Here is a 15,823-nt window from a genome sequence, read left to right as displayed (position 1 = left end):
TAAATGATTGTGACTGGTACCAGAAGTTACTTCAAGCAATAATCTTGCTGCTAATATAATTTGACTAAGATATATTTTTAAACAATCCTTAAAGGCATTCCAAGCACAAGATAGTAGTAGCTCAAATTGATAAATGAAGCATCACATATCAGGGCACAGCACAATTCATCAAGCAGGTCTTTTTTACAGCGGCTAAGCCATAGTATAATTTTCCTGTGGTTTTTCAGGCAATTATTTTAAAAGCACAGTTAAACCACAGCTTAAGCCTCATTGATGAAACAAGCCAATGATTAAAACCACTGGTCCAGGGAAGTCATAGCTGTTAATTCAGATTGAACAGAAGATTTATAAGGAACTCTAAGCAAGACTTCTTTAATCCCTACCTGGAAATGTCATCTAAATGATTTGCACTGAATCACACACTGTACTGCTGAGTATATTTATTTCCACTATATTTATTTCCTATATGTGACTTCTGCATTTGTCTTGTGTTGGACATTTGGAAGGAGTCGTTGACTCAAGGCTGCCTTTGACATTTCTCATGGTTTCTCATGGTTCTATTTACATATGCCAGAAAACCACTCAACAATCACAACATCACATGAACCCAGGAAAATTTAAACTTACTTGGATTTGTTAATAGCTCTTTTCAGCTTCTTCTCCAACTGTTTCATTCTGCCCATGGCAGCATTGTATTTGGCTGCTGTTTCTTTATGTACAAGTTCACTTCTAGTTTTTGTCTGCTCTGCTTCCATAACCTTTAAAAAGCATTATGAAAATGTTTTTGAATTTAAGATACTATATGCAAAGCTTGGTTTGTTTTTAGTGGCAATATTTCTCAAATGCCTAAGTAGTATCTGGCAAAATAGCACAACCACATAGAAAAAGAGGACTCAGTAGAATCTGAGTTGTAAATATCTTGGTATAATTTATTAAGGTTAGCAACATGCCATTGGCTACTTGACTAGACTTCTATCAGTGTTACAAAATGCAAAAAATGAGAAAATCTCATGTAAATTAAACTCAGTAACAGAATCATGGAATAACTGAATTTGAAGAGTCTGTTTAGATTAATGTCAAAGTTTTTCTAAAAAGGCAATTACTTTTCTTGTTAACATTGGCTATTTTCCTACTAAAAAAAGCTACTTTCGTGATCATACATAATGCCTAAAGTCTGTTTAATATTAAACAATGATTACAAATCAATCCACCTAGTTTTCTGAAGATAATCATAATGTTTGAGAAATGGAAAAAAGGAGAAAACGATGACCATCAGCAGCAGGTGGATAGACTCAGTTTTGGTGGCTATTGATGAAAGATCTGAAGGAATAAGTTATGTGTCTTTAAATCAAAATGTTTATTTGTACAGTGGTAGGCCCATTGTACATCATTCATGGACAGATTCAGCCTTTTTCGACATGTTACTAACCTGTAATTGCTTTACCTGTTTTAGAAGTTAGAAAAGTTACATGAAAATAGTGTTGCTGCTTTTCTCCTGATATCTATGAATAAAATGTCCCTGAAGTAACTGATAAAACCTGTGCAATAATCTGTAAAGTATTAATTCTTTCTCCTTGCCTAAAATGTTTAAAAACTTATGGAAAGAGTAGTAACACAATCTACCCGCTGGGTGGCATGATTGAGCATTTCTTGCCATGCAGAATCAAATTGACGTTTATCATCTTCCAGCAGCCTCTGTTCTGCAAGAGAAATGGTTTCCTTAGCAGCCCGTAGCACCTCTGTTGCTCTCTGAAAATCCTGTGTTGCTTTCTGAGCTTCTAGCTGAGCCTGCAATGAAAGATTAAATTAGTCTAGTACTTTAGAAGGAAAGGATAAATAATATATAATGATTTCTTCTGATTTCATTTGCTCATCTTAAAATGTCAGTACAATAGATGCTAGTAGTGACTATATTGATTGAAGGATTATATCCTGCTTACATATAACATTCCCCATCTCATAATATCATTAAGCAGATTTGTGTTGATCACTGCTTACTTCAATGTTGTTGTCTCCAAAAATATATAACTTATTCTGTAGTTTCACTTCGACATATCCAAAGGACAATTCATATAAGTTAGGCCTGAACCATCTTCCCTTCTCATTTTGATAATGGTTTCTTTTCTTCTCTCTATATATGAGCAAATCGTGGCTACAATTGCTTGCTCAAATAATTTTGTTAATTTTTTAAAAATACCTTTTATTATAGCATTCAATTTTAAACCACTATTTTGCAACTATAAATGCTAGCTAATTAACAATTTGAGGTTCCATTGGCACAAAAAGATATGTACTGTATTTTCCGGCGTATAAGGTGACTAGGTGTATAAGACGACCCCCTACTTTTCCTGTTAAAATATAAGGTTTGGGCTATACTCACCATATAAGACTACCTCTCTTCCGAGGCACACCAAATAAAAATGTAAAAACATCAGATTTGATTTCAATATGGTAATTTTAAACTGTCACTTATAAACATAAGGCTGTTTGTCATCAAACATGTAATATAAAACATTGTAAGTGGATTAAACTTTTCCTAATTCACTCTAAAGCTGAAAGGAAGGATAAGATGATAAACCCAGGGAGGTGCCATGCTCTTTGTTTTCTAAACTGTCAACCAAACTCGAATTGATTATGATAGGGGAAATATGAGAAACAATAGAGAGCTCATTCACCATGTCTTCCTTTCTCCCTCTTTTACCCTGCACTTCTCCAGAAGTAGTTTATTCATTATGTGGATTCAGCTGGCAGTTCTCCCAAATGGAAAGAAGCAGATGAGCAATAGCCAGGGAGTATTAATCCCAACCCCAATCACCTTTGCAAATATTTTTCCTCACTAATCTCCCTGTTTAAGATAAATGAGTTAATAATGCAATAGCCCTGATCAACCACACCTTCCTTAAAATTAAATAATTTTGACACGTAGGAACTGAACTTTCTTTTGGTTAGAATGTCCCTTCACATCACAGAGTAAGAAAGAAAAACACATATGATATGTATGTCATTTAGTTTATTTGTTCCCATGATAGAATAATTTCTTTAAGCTATCCAAATAAGAACTCTGCTAGATAAGATCAAAAGATCATTTTGTTCAGAATCCTGTGGGCAAATGTTTCTAAACCTCCATTAAAGAGCAATTAGGATTCTTCCTACTGTCGTCTTTTCAGAGATATACTGTTTGTGTGGAGGGGGCTATTTATCACAACATCCCTTCCAAAAATCTATTCACAATCAGATTTTTTTAAAGTCCTAGAATTAAAATGTCAGAGAAGTGCTATGCTTTACCATCTTAATAGCATCCCAGCTCAAAAATCACTCTATTCCCTACTCACCTGGATGGAGCTGGAGTCTCCTAAATGTTATAATACTGTATTAAGTTGAACTCGAAAATACCTTATATAAATGACAACACCGAAAGGCCCATTTGCTAGGAGGCAACCGGTGACAGAATACTACTGTATGGCCAACTTGAAAAATGTGGTGAAACTCATTTAACAAAGCTGTTGCTTAGCAACCAAAATTTTGGGGTCAATTGTCATCATAAGTTCTCTTTCTTTTTCTTTCTTTCTTCTTTCTTTCTTGTGTCTCTCTCTTCCTCTTTCTCTTTCTTTGTCTCTCTTTCTCTTTCTCCCCCTTCCTTCCTTTCATTTTCTCTTACTTTTTCTCTTTCTTTCTCTGTCTCTTTCTCTTTTGCCCCCCACCCTCTCTCACACATACACACATACCTTCCAGTTGGCGAAAATTTCTGTTCTGCCAGCTGGGAAGCTGGCAAAGAAGCCTCATTTTCCCTGTCACCCGCAGCTCTCAGAGGAAGGAGGCAGGGAAGCAAGCCCTGGGCCTCATTCTGCTTCCTTCCTCAAGAGCTGGCTTCGGGGATGGCCAGCCAGCCTTTCCCATCACTGTGCCCTTCACTCGCCTTTCACCCGGAGGCTCTGCCAGCGGGGCACCTCCCATTTCACCTCCTGAGAGAAGGACTCTGGACACCAGGGGGAGGAGGTAGCGGTGACGCCCGCTGCTGCTGCTCCCAGTAATGCAAGCTTCTCGGAGAGCATTAAGCTGCAGGCGCACCGATTCCAGCAGCTGCATTTTGCCTTGAAACTTGCTGTCCTGGCAACCCAAAGGGGACATTCTGCCAGCGGTATCTCAGGCAACTTTCTCTCTTGCCGCACAAGGAAGCGAAACCAACTTTGTTTAATTATTTGGTTGGTTGGTTCCCGGACCTTGGGAGGCGATCTTGTTATGTCCTAGCCTCGGAGACATGGCCACATCTCCGAGTTGCGCCTATTAGTCGAGGCACGCAGTGAGAGCGGGAGAGTTACTAAGCAATGATTGGCTGTCCCGTGGACAGCTTGCTTATAAATAGCTGTCAAGCAGGAACTGTTCTATGCTTGTTGGTTCTGGAGTTGCTGTTGTGTTAGCTGTGTGTAATAAAGCCTTGTTATTTGAGAAACTGTCTTGCCTGTGTCATTGCCACCCATCGAACTTAACAGATCTGATGGCACTTTTTATGCCCACAGTGACCATTTTGTCGCTTGCATCTCGCCCCATGGCTCTCGCTCGAAACTGCGCCCAGTCATCCTCACTTCCTCCTGGCTAAAGATGGGAGCGCCTGAGATGCCACTGGGAGAATGTCCCCTTCAGGTTCCTGGGACAGCAAATTTCAAGGCAAAATGCAGCTTCTGGATTTGGTGCGCTCAGTATACCCACCATATAAGATTACCCCCGATTTTTTAAATAATTTTTTGGGGTTAAAAAGTTGTCTTATAAGCTGGAAAATACGATAGGTTTTTTTTTTCAAAGTCATGTGCTTATTTACATAAGCAAGTCTTGTTGCTAAGATACCACACCAAGTGCAGAACAAAATATCATTTTTCTAATAAATTAAAAGCAATATCTTTGGCTTTTGGGATCCAGATTAGTTTTATTTAAAGCAGAACCAAAATATTAACAAGATTTAAGACATGTATTATTATTGAAATCCAACTTAACTAATAATGCATAATCTTTAGAGCAGTTAATAATTCCTATTAACTACTTTAATAGCAAAAAATCTTATCCAGTCTTCTATCCTCTAATGAAAGTTGTTTGTAAAAATATATCATCCAAAAGTAAGCAGATCTTACCACAAACCATCAATTTAATTACTTAGTAATTAAGGAGGCTTTTCACTAATGTAGGAGTTGGGAAATTTTGGCCGTCTTGTATCTATTGATAATATCATCTCTTAATGAAACATTTCAAACAATAATTTTCTGCCAATCTATATAAATTAATTCAGAGACTTAGTCTCCAACAAATCTCTCACACACACACATACACACACATAAATTGGGAAACACCCCATAATATTATTTGGAACAATACAAGGAAGCATTCCAGAATAATTTGCACCCTAACAGCAGTTCATTCAGTTCATATAGTAATTTTGCTTTTTAAAAAAATCTTAGTTGTATAGAAAGTGTATAAAGATTTTTTTTCCCACCAACAGAAGTTCATAGGTCATTGATGTAAGAGATATCTCAACTGATAAGAGGCAAAGGCTATTCATTAAAGTTACAAGCAAGAAACCAAATATTTGCTTATATGTTAGCAACCTAGTCAATGTACAGTCATTCTTCCAAAGACTTTATTTTATTCACATGATTAGCAATAATACATTGATGGAGTTTTTCACTCCCAAATAACAGAAAATCTGGTGCTAAATACACAAACGCATATACATACACACATGCACACACAAAATACATATAGTATGAAAGAATATTTTGTAATACATATTTCTTACCAGTATTAACTGATTCCTATCTTATGACTGCAACTGTTATAAAATATTTTCCCTTGACAGTTCACATATACCTACATAATTTACTCACAACCAAGACTTGACTGAACATGAAAGAAGGCTCATAGGAAAATAATTTCCAATAAAAAAGATGAAAACTGGAAATCAGGATAGTGAACTACAAAACAGAACACAATAAGATGATTCTTAAACAAATGCCACAGTCAAAACGTCTCTGAATCACAGAAACAAACAGCTAAGTGATCTGGCCAGTATGAGAAACAATGCAAAATATTCAGCAGCTCATGTTTTCACAAAAATGAAGTCGTTACTTCAATTTGATTCAACCCAGCTTAATATCCTTTTGTTAATTTTTATATACTGGTATTTGCTTAAAAAAATCATAACCAATATTTTTTGTTTTTCAAATACACAATTTTTATATTGAATTCTGCTAAATAGGCATATCTGCAATGTGGTTTCCATAATATAATACAATATTTTCATCAAATTTGTTTGAAGTTTTCTTTTATTTTAATGCAGAACTGCGTTGATAATTTGTTTGCTACATTTGGCAAAATTGAAATTTATTTCAGGACCTCTTACAAGATTGTGAAAACAGCCTCTGCTTGCTGAATAGCCTGAGATTCTCACAAGGCTGTCTCTGTAGGAAAACTGAGTGTCAAGTGTAGAAGATCAGGAGTCCAATCAGTTCAAATGAATATAGGTTTATTGTATCCTAATGTTCTCCACAAGAATCTGAACTTAAAACTAAACAAGAACTGAAAAATCAAGGGATTGATTTAGCACGGTGGCCGCACGTGCAAATACAATCAAGGTATGAGAAAGATGTAAAAATTTATGGTTTCTATAAAGAACCCACAGAACTAGATTAGATACTATTATGGACGGATTAAAAATTAATTTAAAAAACCATATAGCCATCTATTGAGTATTAAAATGGAAGAACAACAACTGAAAGAAACAATGATGGTGTGGGTTAAAAACTTTGGCTATACTATAGAGCTAGATCAGTGGTTCCCAAACTTGGCAACTTTAAGACTTGTGGACTTCAACTCCCAGAATTCTCCAGCTAGCTCTTCTGGCTGGAGAACTCTGGGAGTTGAAGTCCACAAGTCTTAAAGTTACCAAGTTTGGGAACCACTGAGCTAGATAAATGGAAGATACTGTAGGATATAAATTACTAATTAATGATGTCAATTGCCTACAAGGAAAATTTATATAAAATGTTTTATAGGTGGCACTTACCACCAGCAAAAATGGCAAATATGTTTAAAAGATGTTGGAAATGCAATCAGATACTGGGTTTGTACTATCATATGTGGTAGATATGTCCAAAAGCAAAAGAACATTGGACAAAAGTACATACATGGTTAGAAAAAATAGTAAACAACATATACAGTAGATTTAAAACCAGAAATATTCTTGTTGGGTATTTTACCAGAAAAATAAATTAAATGAAATATATATTTAATTTTACATGTGTTAACAGCACAACAATAGAAAAATGAAGAGATCCCTACAGATGAAAGTGTTATAAAAATATTAGAATATGCAGAGATGGATAGATTAACACTCAAAGGAGAAGAAACAATATTTTTGGTAACCATTTTTACCAATGGTTTAGTTGACAGAAACAGAAGTTAGAAACTTAAAAATTTAAGAGAATGATTAACTATATAATGAACATCTACAGTATTAGTATGGATAAGAAAATATTATTATTATTGACTATTATCAATGCTATGAATATTACTATTATTGCTACCCAGGCAACACACTGTTCGTGTAGATATTGAATTTTTACGTTTACTAAAGAAAAATTGATCAATAAATTTTTTTTTTTAAAGAATCTGAACTACTAAATGTCAAAACAAATTGGCAATAGAAAGAGTCAACAGGATTCAAGATGGACTTAGATTTGTTGGAGACAAATGATGACACATTTAATCCCACCCTCAGGCTCAGACTGATCATCTCATATACTGAGCTTCACATCAGCCAGAAACTTCTCCCAGAAGCTGCAAAAATAAAAAAAGTAAGTTGAGTGCTGTTGGCCCTGGAACTGGCCCTGGGTGCATGAATGGTTAAATAGATAGAAAGCTCAAAGCCTGCAAACTGGCTACTTTGTCTGTACTCCAGCCAACCTGAATTCCCCTAAGTAGGTGAGTGGCTGTGTGAAAAGGAAGCTCAAGGCCTGCAAGCTGCAATCACTTCACATGCATTGCAGCTGGCCTGAGCAACCCTGAATGGATGAGTGGCGGGATGGGAAGGAAGCCCAAAGCATGCAAGTAAAGGGACAGAAAAAGCAAGTCTGCGTGGACTTTGAGAAAGAAACAGAGCACAGAGTGCCTGGGGAGGGAGGCACAGCCAGGTAAGCCTGGGCTTGTGCTAGACCTCCAAAGGCCTTCCTTACCTCTGTGGTACCCGTGCTCTACTTAATGGCCACATCCAGAACAGTGTGGGGGTTGTTAAACAAGGCAATCATGTGGGTGCCCAACTTACACCACAATTTGTGACCATAATTGGCAGGCTCCATTATAACTGTAACTCAAGGACTCTGCAGAATACTTCAGAGCTTTTTAGTCATATATATATTCTCAATCATCTCTCATACGAATCCAATTTGCTCCACAGAAGATTACAAGGGCTAAAAGTTAGCATGATTTATCAATCTGGTGACTACAGGGTAGCAGAGAAATAAGTATCAACAGCTTTTCACTTCACAGTGACAGGCTATTAGACTGAATTCATATACAGTACTAGGGACAGGGTAGCTCAGTGGTTGAGCTTGTCAATTGAAAGGTCAGCAGTTTGAATCCCTAGTGCCGCGTAATGGAGTGAGCTCCCATTACTTGTCCCAGCTTCTGCTAACCTAAAAGTTCAAAAGCACATAAAAAATGCAAGTAGAAAAATTGGGACTACTTTTGGTGGGAATAAAAAAATAGGGACCACCTTTGGCGCTATTTGAAATGACAACGTCAAATCTCTACCAGCCATTTGTGAGTCATTTTATTCCAAATTACAGACACATATCAGATGTAATTTATGATGCAACACAGCTCCTAAATAAGCCTGGAGAGCAGAGCATATTTATGCTGCAACTCTTAGCCAAATTGCAATAAGCAATAAGTCCTATCACCCTTATTTCTTCTTTTTAATTATTTTCCTTCTACAACACCTTACAGTCATTATATCAACATTATTATGTCATCATACCTGTACATATAAATATTATTTCGCTTCTATGTTTATAAACCTTTATACACAGTTATATATATGTATGTATGTATGTATGTATGTATGTATGTATGTATGTATGTATGTATGTTATGTATGTGTGTGTGTGTATATATATGTGTGTGTGTGTGTGTGTATGCATGCTTTTTGGCTTAATTAATTTTATTCTTGTTTTGCAGCCATTTGTACCAATTGTTCCAAATTTCATAATATTCCAACTCTTCTTTGTCTTTTAATTTTAGTGTTAATTTGTCCATCTCTGCACAATCCAAATTTTTTTGTATCACTAATTCGTCCGAGGGAATATTATTTTGTTTCCAAGAATTGGGCAATCGCTATTCTAACTGTGGTCAGCATTTGTGTTAATATGTACTTATTTTTCTTTGTATATTTCCCTTTGATTATTCCCAGCAGAAAGCGTTTGGGTTTTTATTTTATTTGTTCTCCTGTAATTTTTTGCACCCATTTCCAAATTTTTGTCCAATATTTTTGAGTTTCCGGGCAGGTCCACCATATGTTATAGAAAGTCCCTTGTATTTTTTTACACTTCCAGCAGTCGGATTCATGTTTGGGTACATTTTAGCCAATCTCGTTGGTAGTAAATGCCAACGATAAAACATTTTATACATATTTTCTTTGAGTGCTACTGATTGTGTTAGTTTATAATTTGTGTTCCAAATTCTTTCCTAATCCACTAGATCTATATTGTGTCCAAGGTTTTTGGCCCATGCTATCATGCAGCCTTTAACTTTTTCTTCTTCTAATGTTACTTCTAATAAATATTTGTAAATTTTCCTTTCGAATTTATTTTTCAGGCCAATTAAAATGTTATCTATTTGTTGTAGTTCTGTGTAAATTCCATATTCTTTTACATCTTTTTTGTATCTCGATTGACGTTGAAGGTATGGCCACCAGTCTATATTTATATTTTGCTCCTTTAATTCCTGATTTGTTTTCAAATTTCCTTGGATGTCTAAAATTTTACTATATCTAACCATTTTCGATAGATCTAGTGTATTGGGATGTGTCATGGCTTCCATAGTGGAAAGCTATGTTGGTATTTTCATGTAATGTTTTCCTCTAATTTTATTCCAGACCTGTATCAGTGCATCTCTAATATAGTGTCTGTGGAAGTATTTTTGTTTCTTTTTACCCTCTTCCCATAGGAAAAAGTGCCATCCCATTTGCAAATCGTGGTCCTCTAATGTTAGTATTCTTTTATTTTTTAAATTTATCCAATCCCTAATCCATGTTAATGCTGCTGCTTTGTAATAAAGTTCCAAGTCAGGGAGTCCCATACCACCTTTGCTTCTGTCATCCTATAGAGCTTTCAACTTTATCCTGGCTTTCTTCCCTTGCCATATAAATTTTAATATAATCTTGTTCAATTCAATAAAAAGAATTCTAATTTTATGGGGATTGATTGAAATAAGTATAATAGCTTCAGTAATACAGTCCTTTTTATCGCTGCTATTTTCCCTAATAATGATAGTTGTAGTTTCCCCCATAATTCTAGATCTTTTTTTATTTCTTGCACTAATTTTGTATAATTATTTTCTTTTATAGTTGAGCACTTTGCAGTTAGCCATATTCCAAGATATTTGACATTCTTTGTCACTTGCAGTCATATTATTCTTTCTAATTCTTTAGTTTGTTCTTCCTTCAAATTTTTAGTTACCATTTTAGTTTTTTCTCTATTAATCTTTAACCCTGCTACATCTCCATATTATTCTAATTCTTGCATTAAACTATTTCCTGTTTCTAGCAGATCTTCTACAATGAATACCAAATCATCTGCAAAGGCCTGAATTTTATACTCCTCTCTTTTAATTTTAGTTCCTCTTATCTCCGAATTTTGTCTAATTCTTATTAGCAGACTTTCAAGCATCAGGATAAAGAGCAGAGGTGATAGTGGACAATCCTGCTCCTTTCATTATTTTAAAGGTCTCTGTACTTTCTCCATTTAATAATATATTTGCCCTTTGGGTAGAGTATATCATTTCTATTAATCTTTCAAATTGGTCCCCTAATTTCATATTCTTAATTTGTTGTGTCATGAATTCCCAATTTAAATTGTCAAATGCCTTCTGTGCATTCAGAAAAACAAGTGCCACTTGTTTCTCTGGATGCCCCTCATAGTACTCTAAGATATTTGCTACTATTTTGGTATTATTCCTAATTTGTCTTGTTGGGAGAAATCCATTTTGGCCTGGATGTATATAGTCATTTAATAGCTTTTTCAATCTCTCTGCTATTATTGTTTTGAATATTTTATAGTCAGCATTTAATAATGAGATTGGCCTATAGTTTTGAATATGTTTTTTATCTGCACCTTCTTTAAATATTAACGTAATACGTGCTTCCCTCCATGAATCCAGTATTTTTGCTTTTATCAGTGCCTCATTATACATCTCCAACATCAAGGTTCTATCAATTCATTCAATTCATCTATTATTTTATATCATTCTGCTGGAAATCCATCAGGGCCTGGCATTTTATTATTTTTCTGTTTTTGGATCGCCTGTTTCAATTCTAGTTTCGTTATTTTTTTTTGACAACATTTCTTTCATGTCTTCTGTTATTGACGGTGTTTCTTCTCCATTCAAATATTCTTTTTTTTGTTTTTCATCTACTTGTTCCCCTTTATACATATTCTCAAAGTACTTTTTATGCAATCTTTTTCTTCACTTCCATTGTATGTTGTAATTCACCAGTTTCCCCTTGAAGTTGATATATTAATCTTTTTTCTCTCTCTTTTCTCAATCTGTATGACAACCACCTCCCCGGTTTATTTGCTTGCTCAAAGAAATTTCATTTTGTTAGTTTTAGGCCCTTTATGATTTCTTCCTGGCCTGATATATTTATTTTATGTTTTGCTAACATCCAATCCTTTCTAATTTTGACATTCTGTGGCTTATTTTGTAATTCTATTTCTAAATTTTTAATTTCCTCCTCTAATATCTTCTGTTGTGCCCATTTCTCTTTGTTTCTGAATACGCTATAATAATTCCGTGGGAATAAGCTTTCATGATGTCCCATAGATTTTGTATAGATGTCTGTTCTTTTGTGTTTTCCTTAAGAAATAACTCCAATTCGTTTCTACATTTTTGAATAAATTCCTTTTCTTTTAATATTTGCAAATTTAACACCCATCTTCGTCTAGTTTTTTTTTCCTTTCCCAAATTATTTTAATGGGGTTGTGATTCGCCCACGTATTTGGTAATATTTCAATTGTATGTATTTCTGCCCCAATTTCCCCATTCATCCATGCCATATCAATCCGTGAGCAGGATTGATGTGGATTGGAGTAAAAGGTAATATTTTTTTTCTGGTTCCATTTTTCTCCAAATATCTATTAAATTTAGCTCCTCCATCTCAAAGCAAGTTCTTGGTAATACTTTTCTTTACTTTTAATTTTTTTGTCACTTACATAATCTTTTTTACTGTCCACTATGGCATTATAATCTTCTATTATACAAATATTTCTCAATCCAATTTCTCTAATTTTTTTGTGTAATTTTTAATAAAAGTCCTTCTGATTTTCGTTTGGGGCATATATTGCTACCAGTAGTACTGATTTTTGGTTTATCCCTATCCCTATCATTAATATTCTTCTCTTTGCATCTGCATAAATTAAATTTGTCTTTATCCCATCTTTAACATATATCGCTATCCCTTTTCTCTTTTCTTCTGCTGATGCTGCATATAATTTTCCTAATTTAGGACATCCCAGGTATTTTATATCTTGTTTTTTAATGTGTGTTTCCTGTAAGCATATTATATCTGCTTTTTGTTTTGTTAATTTTGCCCAGATATGCGTTCTTTTTGTTGGTGAATTTAAACCATTAATATTTATTGACAATAATTGAATTTCTTCTTCCATCCTCCTAATTCTCTGTCTGTCTTTATTTTTTATTAACTCTAGTTTCTTTTTCGGCTCCTTGTTTTTGATCTCACTTTCTCCTCTCTTTGTTGCTCTCTCTCCTCCCTACTACTTTCTCCTTGTTCTCCTTCCATTGTTCTCTGTTGATGTTCTTCCTGGCTTCTATATTCCAACTCCTCCTTACTGCTCTGTTCCTGTTCCGGGCCTACTAGTTGCTCATATAAATCTTGTTCCTTCTCCAGATTGTCAACTTTAATCCTTTTCTCCTGCCAAATTACCAGCATCCCTTCAGGTACCAACAACCTAAATAGTATATCTCGTTTAATCAGTTGTGTTGCCAGAAATCGATAGTCTCTCCGTTGCTCCCTCACTGTTCGCGGAATTTGTTTCAGGGTTTGTATCTCTTTCCCTTTGTACACCATCGGCTTGTCTCTTGCTATTCTATAAATTATATCTCTCACTTTTTTCCTTGCAAATCTAATGTGTATTTCTCTAGGCAATTGGTGTCTTTTAGCATAATTAGTGCTTACCCTGTATATATCATCCAATTCATTTAGGATCTCATGCTTATCTCTTTGTAACATCTCTGCTATTAATTCCAACATTATCATTTGTAAATCTTCCTCTTTTGTCTCTGTTACATTCTGGAATCAGAGATGAAATGCTGCACGATCCATTTCCAGGTGGATGAGGGAGTCTTCTAAGTTTTTGGTTGATGTTTTCATCTGCTGTTCAACTAAGTCTAGTTTCTTCTCTGTTTGTTCTGTTCTTTTTTCTACCACTTTTATTGACTGTTTCCAGTGTTTGTTGTATTATTCCCATTTTATCATCTAATTTCTGAATGTCATTTTTAACTTCATTTTTCATTTCACTCATCTCTATTTTCATTTCATTCATATCCATTTTCAATTCACTGTGGTTTTTAGCTACTGCCTCTTGAAGCTTGGTCATAGTTTCTTGGATGGTTAGCAATGCTGCCTGCACATTTTCGATATTTGATCCAGAATCTGGTTTTTCCATTGTAGCCATTCCTTCTGTTGACCTTTGGGATGCTGGAGAAGCAGTCCATACCTTTGTCACTGGATTTACAATTGTCTTTTTCCCGGCTTTCAGTGATGTTGTTGTGATACTCCCCTTCTCTTTTAAAATTTTATCTTGTTCTTTTAGTATATTATATATGTTGTCCCAAATTAGTATCCTATATCTTGACTGTTATTTTTATTTCAGCTTATCTTTTTTTTCTATCAATATTTTTCCCCCCCTTTTAATCACAATCTTAAATTTGCTACTAATAGGCTATACACTGTTACATTAGATATTACTGATAATATAATATATATGCTTTGCTGTTTTTTAAAAAATAATTCTTTAATTTAGCTTGTTCTATCTATAATAATCCACAAAGTATTGCTAAAGCAGTGTGTGTGTGTGTGTGTGTGTGTGTGTGTGTCTGTATCCAGATCTATCTACATATAAATTATTCAATAACAACTGATAATAATAAGGAAAAAGCAAACAGAGAGAGGAAGCCTCAGTACTCAGTACTCATTTATACCAATAGTGCTATATCTTAAGAATGCAATTATTTCATTATATCCTTAGTGTAATTACTGCAATTAATTCAAATAGATATTTATAACCATAGACATATATATAAGGATATCCACAAACTTTCCACTTACTTCTTTATAAATATGAATATAGATTTGAGTGCTTGTTTATAGGTATTATAAATATTATATATATAAATATTATATATATATATATATATTGTAACTTATTTCTCTAAACTATTAATGCAGTCAATTCATTCAACAACTTTTCTTTTACTTTTTTTTTAAAGTTCTGGGTTGAATTACTTTTCTTTTCAGTCTTTGCAAAATTGTCCACGCTCTTCTGTTCTGAATAGTTCTAGATAATTTCAGCACAGCTGTTGCATCAGTCTTCCCCTTCTATTTCGTTGTCCTCTTCTTTTTCCTAACTGCTATCTGTCAGCCGCCGCCCCCAAGCACACCACTGTTCTCCAAGTCCTCCTTCTTACTTGGTTTCTTTTCCACCACTTATCTGTATGTCTCAGAGTCAGTTCGTGATCTTTCTTGTTGTCTTCCCTCCGATCGCTCACTTACACCAATTACTTCTTTTGGGCCGGTCTTTTCCTCTAAAAATCTGCCGCTCTCATTCCTACTGGTGGCCGCTTGGTTATAGGGCTCTCACCTGATCTCTAGAGATTCACTGCTTTGCCCGTTCTTCTCTGCAATCTTCCTTTTCAACCAACACTCACCGCTGTTTCCACTCGCAAGCCAATCCACTAATCCACTTGATGATACAACAGGTTGATGAAATTCTTCCTTCTCCTTTTAGATAGTTTGTCGAGACTTCAAGTCCGCCATTGAAACAAGACACTTGCACACCGGATTAAAAGGATATCCCCACATCGTAGCGGGCAGTCACCCTCCGCCTTGTTAGTCCTAGGGTTTCCCTACTCCTCTGCATCTCCCTCTAAGATCAGCGGACCCTCGCAGGGGTCCTCCAAACGTGTAGATTGAGATAAGAAATCAGAGCCCTGATTTCTTCTCCACACTCGTCCCGACATCACCACCTGGAACCTATGACCCTTATTTCTAATGTAGGTCTGGCATACTCTATAGCAGTGATGGCAGGCCTTTTTCCCCTCAGGTGCCAAAAGTGCACGCACCTGTAATTAGATGCCCCCCAGTACCCCACGCATACAGGGATGGCTTCCTTAGAGCCTGGGGAAAGTGAAAACAGCCTCCCCCTGTCCCCTCCAAGGCCCTCTGGAGGCTGGAAATGACCCATTTCCTGACTTCTGGTGGACCCAGTAGATCCATTTTTCACCTTCCCCAGACTACAGAGCCTTTCCTGGAGCCTGGGAAGGG

At 35.4% G+C, this 15,823-nt stretch overlaps 1 protein-coding gene across 1 annotated transcript in view; it reads right to left on the bottom strand.

Annotated features, from left to right (window-relative positions):
• SH3BP5 (SH3 domain binding protein 5) overlaps positions 1-15,823 on the bottom strand; it is a 61,580-nt gene that overhangs the window by 9,280 nt on the left and 36,477 nt on the right. The window contains exons 4-5 of the mRNA XM_014063363.2: positions 1,624-1,788; positions 628-758 (exon numbers count right to left, since the gene is read on the bottom strand). Of these exons, the coding sequence (XP_013918838.2) occupies positions 628-758; positions 1,624-1,788 (296 nt within the window). The remainder of the gene's footprint in view (positions 1-627; positions 759-1,623; positions 1,789-15,823) is intronic.

This window comes from Thamnophis sirtalis, unplaced genomic scaffold (assembly GCF_051295495.1).
Source record: "Thamnophis sirtalis isolate CommonGarterSnake01/CBP01778 unplaced genomic scaffold, rThaSir2_p1.2 scaffold_4, whole genome shotgun sequence".
Lineage (NCBI taxonomy): Eukaryota > Metazoa > Chordata > Lepidosauria > Squamata > Natricidae > Thamnophis > Thamnophis sirtalis.
This window is presented reverse-complemented; position numbering and strand designations above follow the sequence as displayed.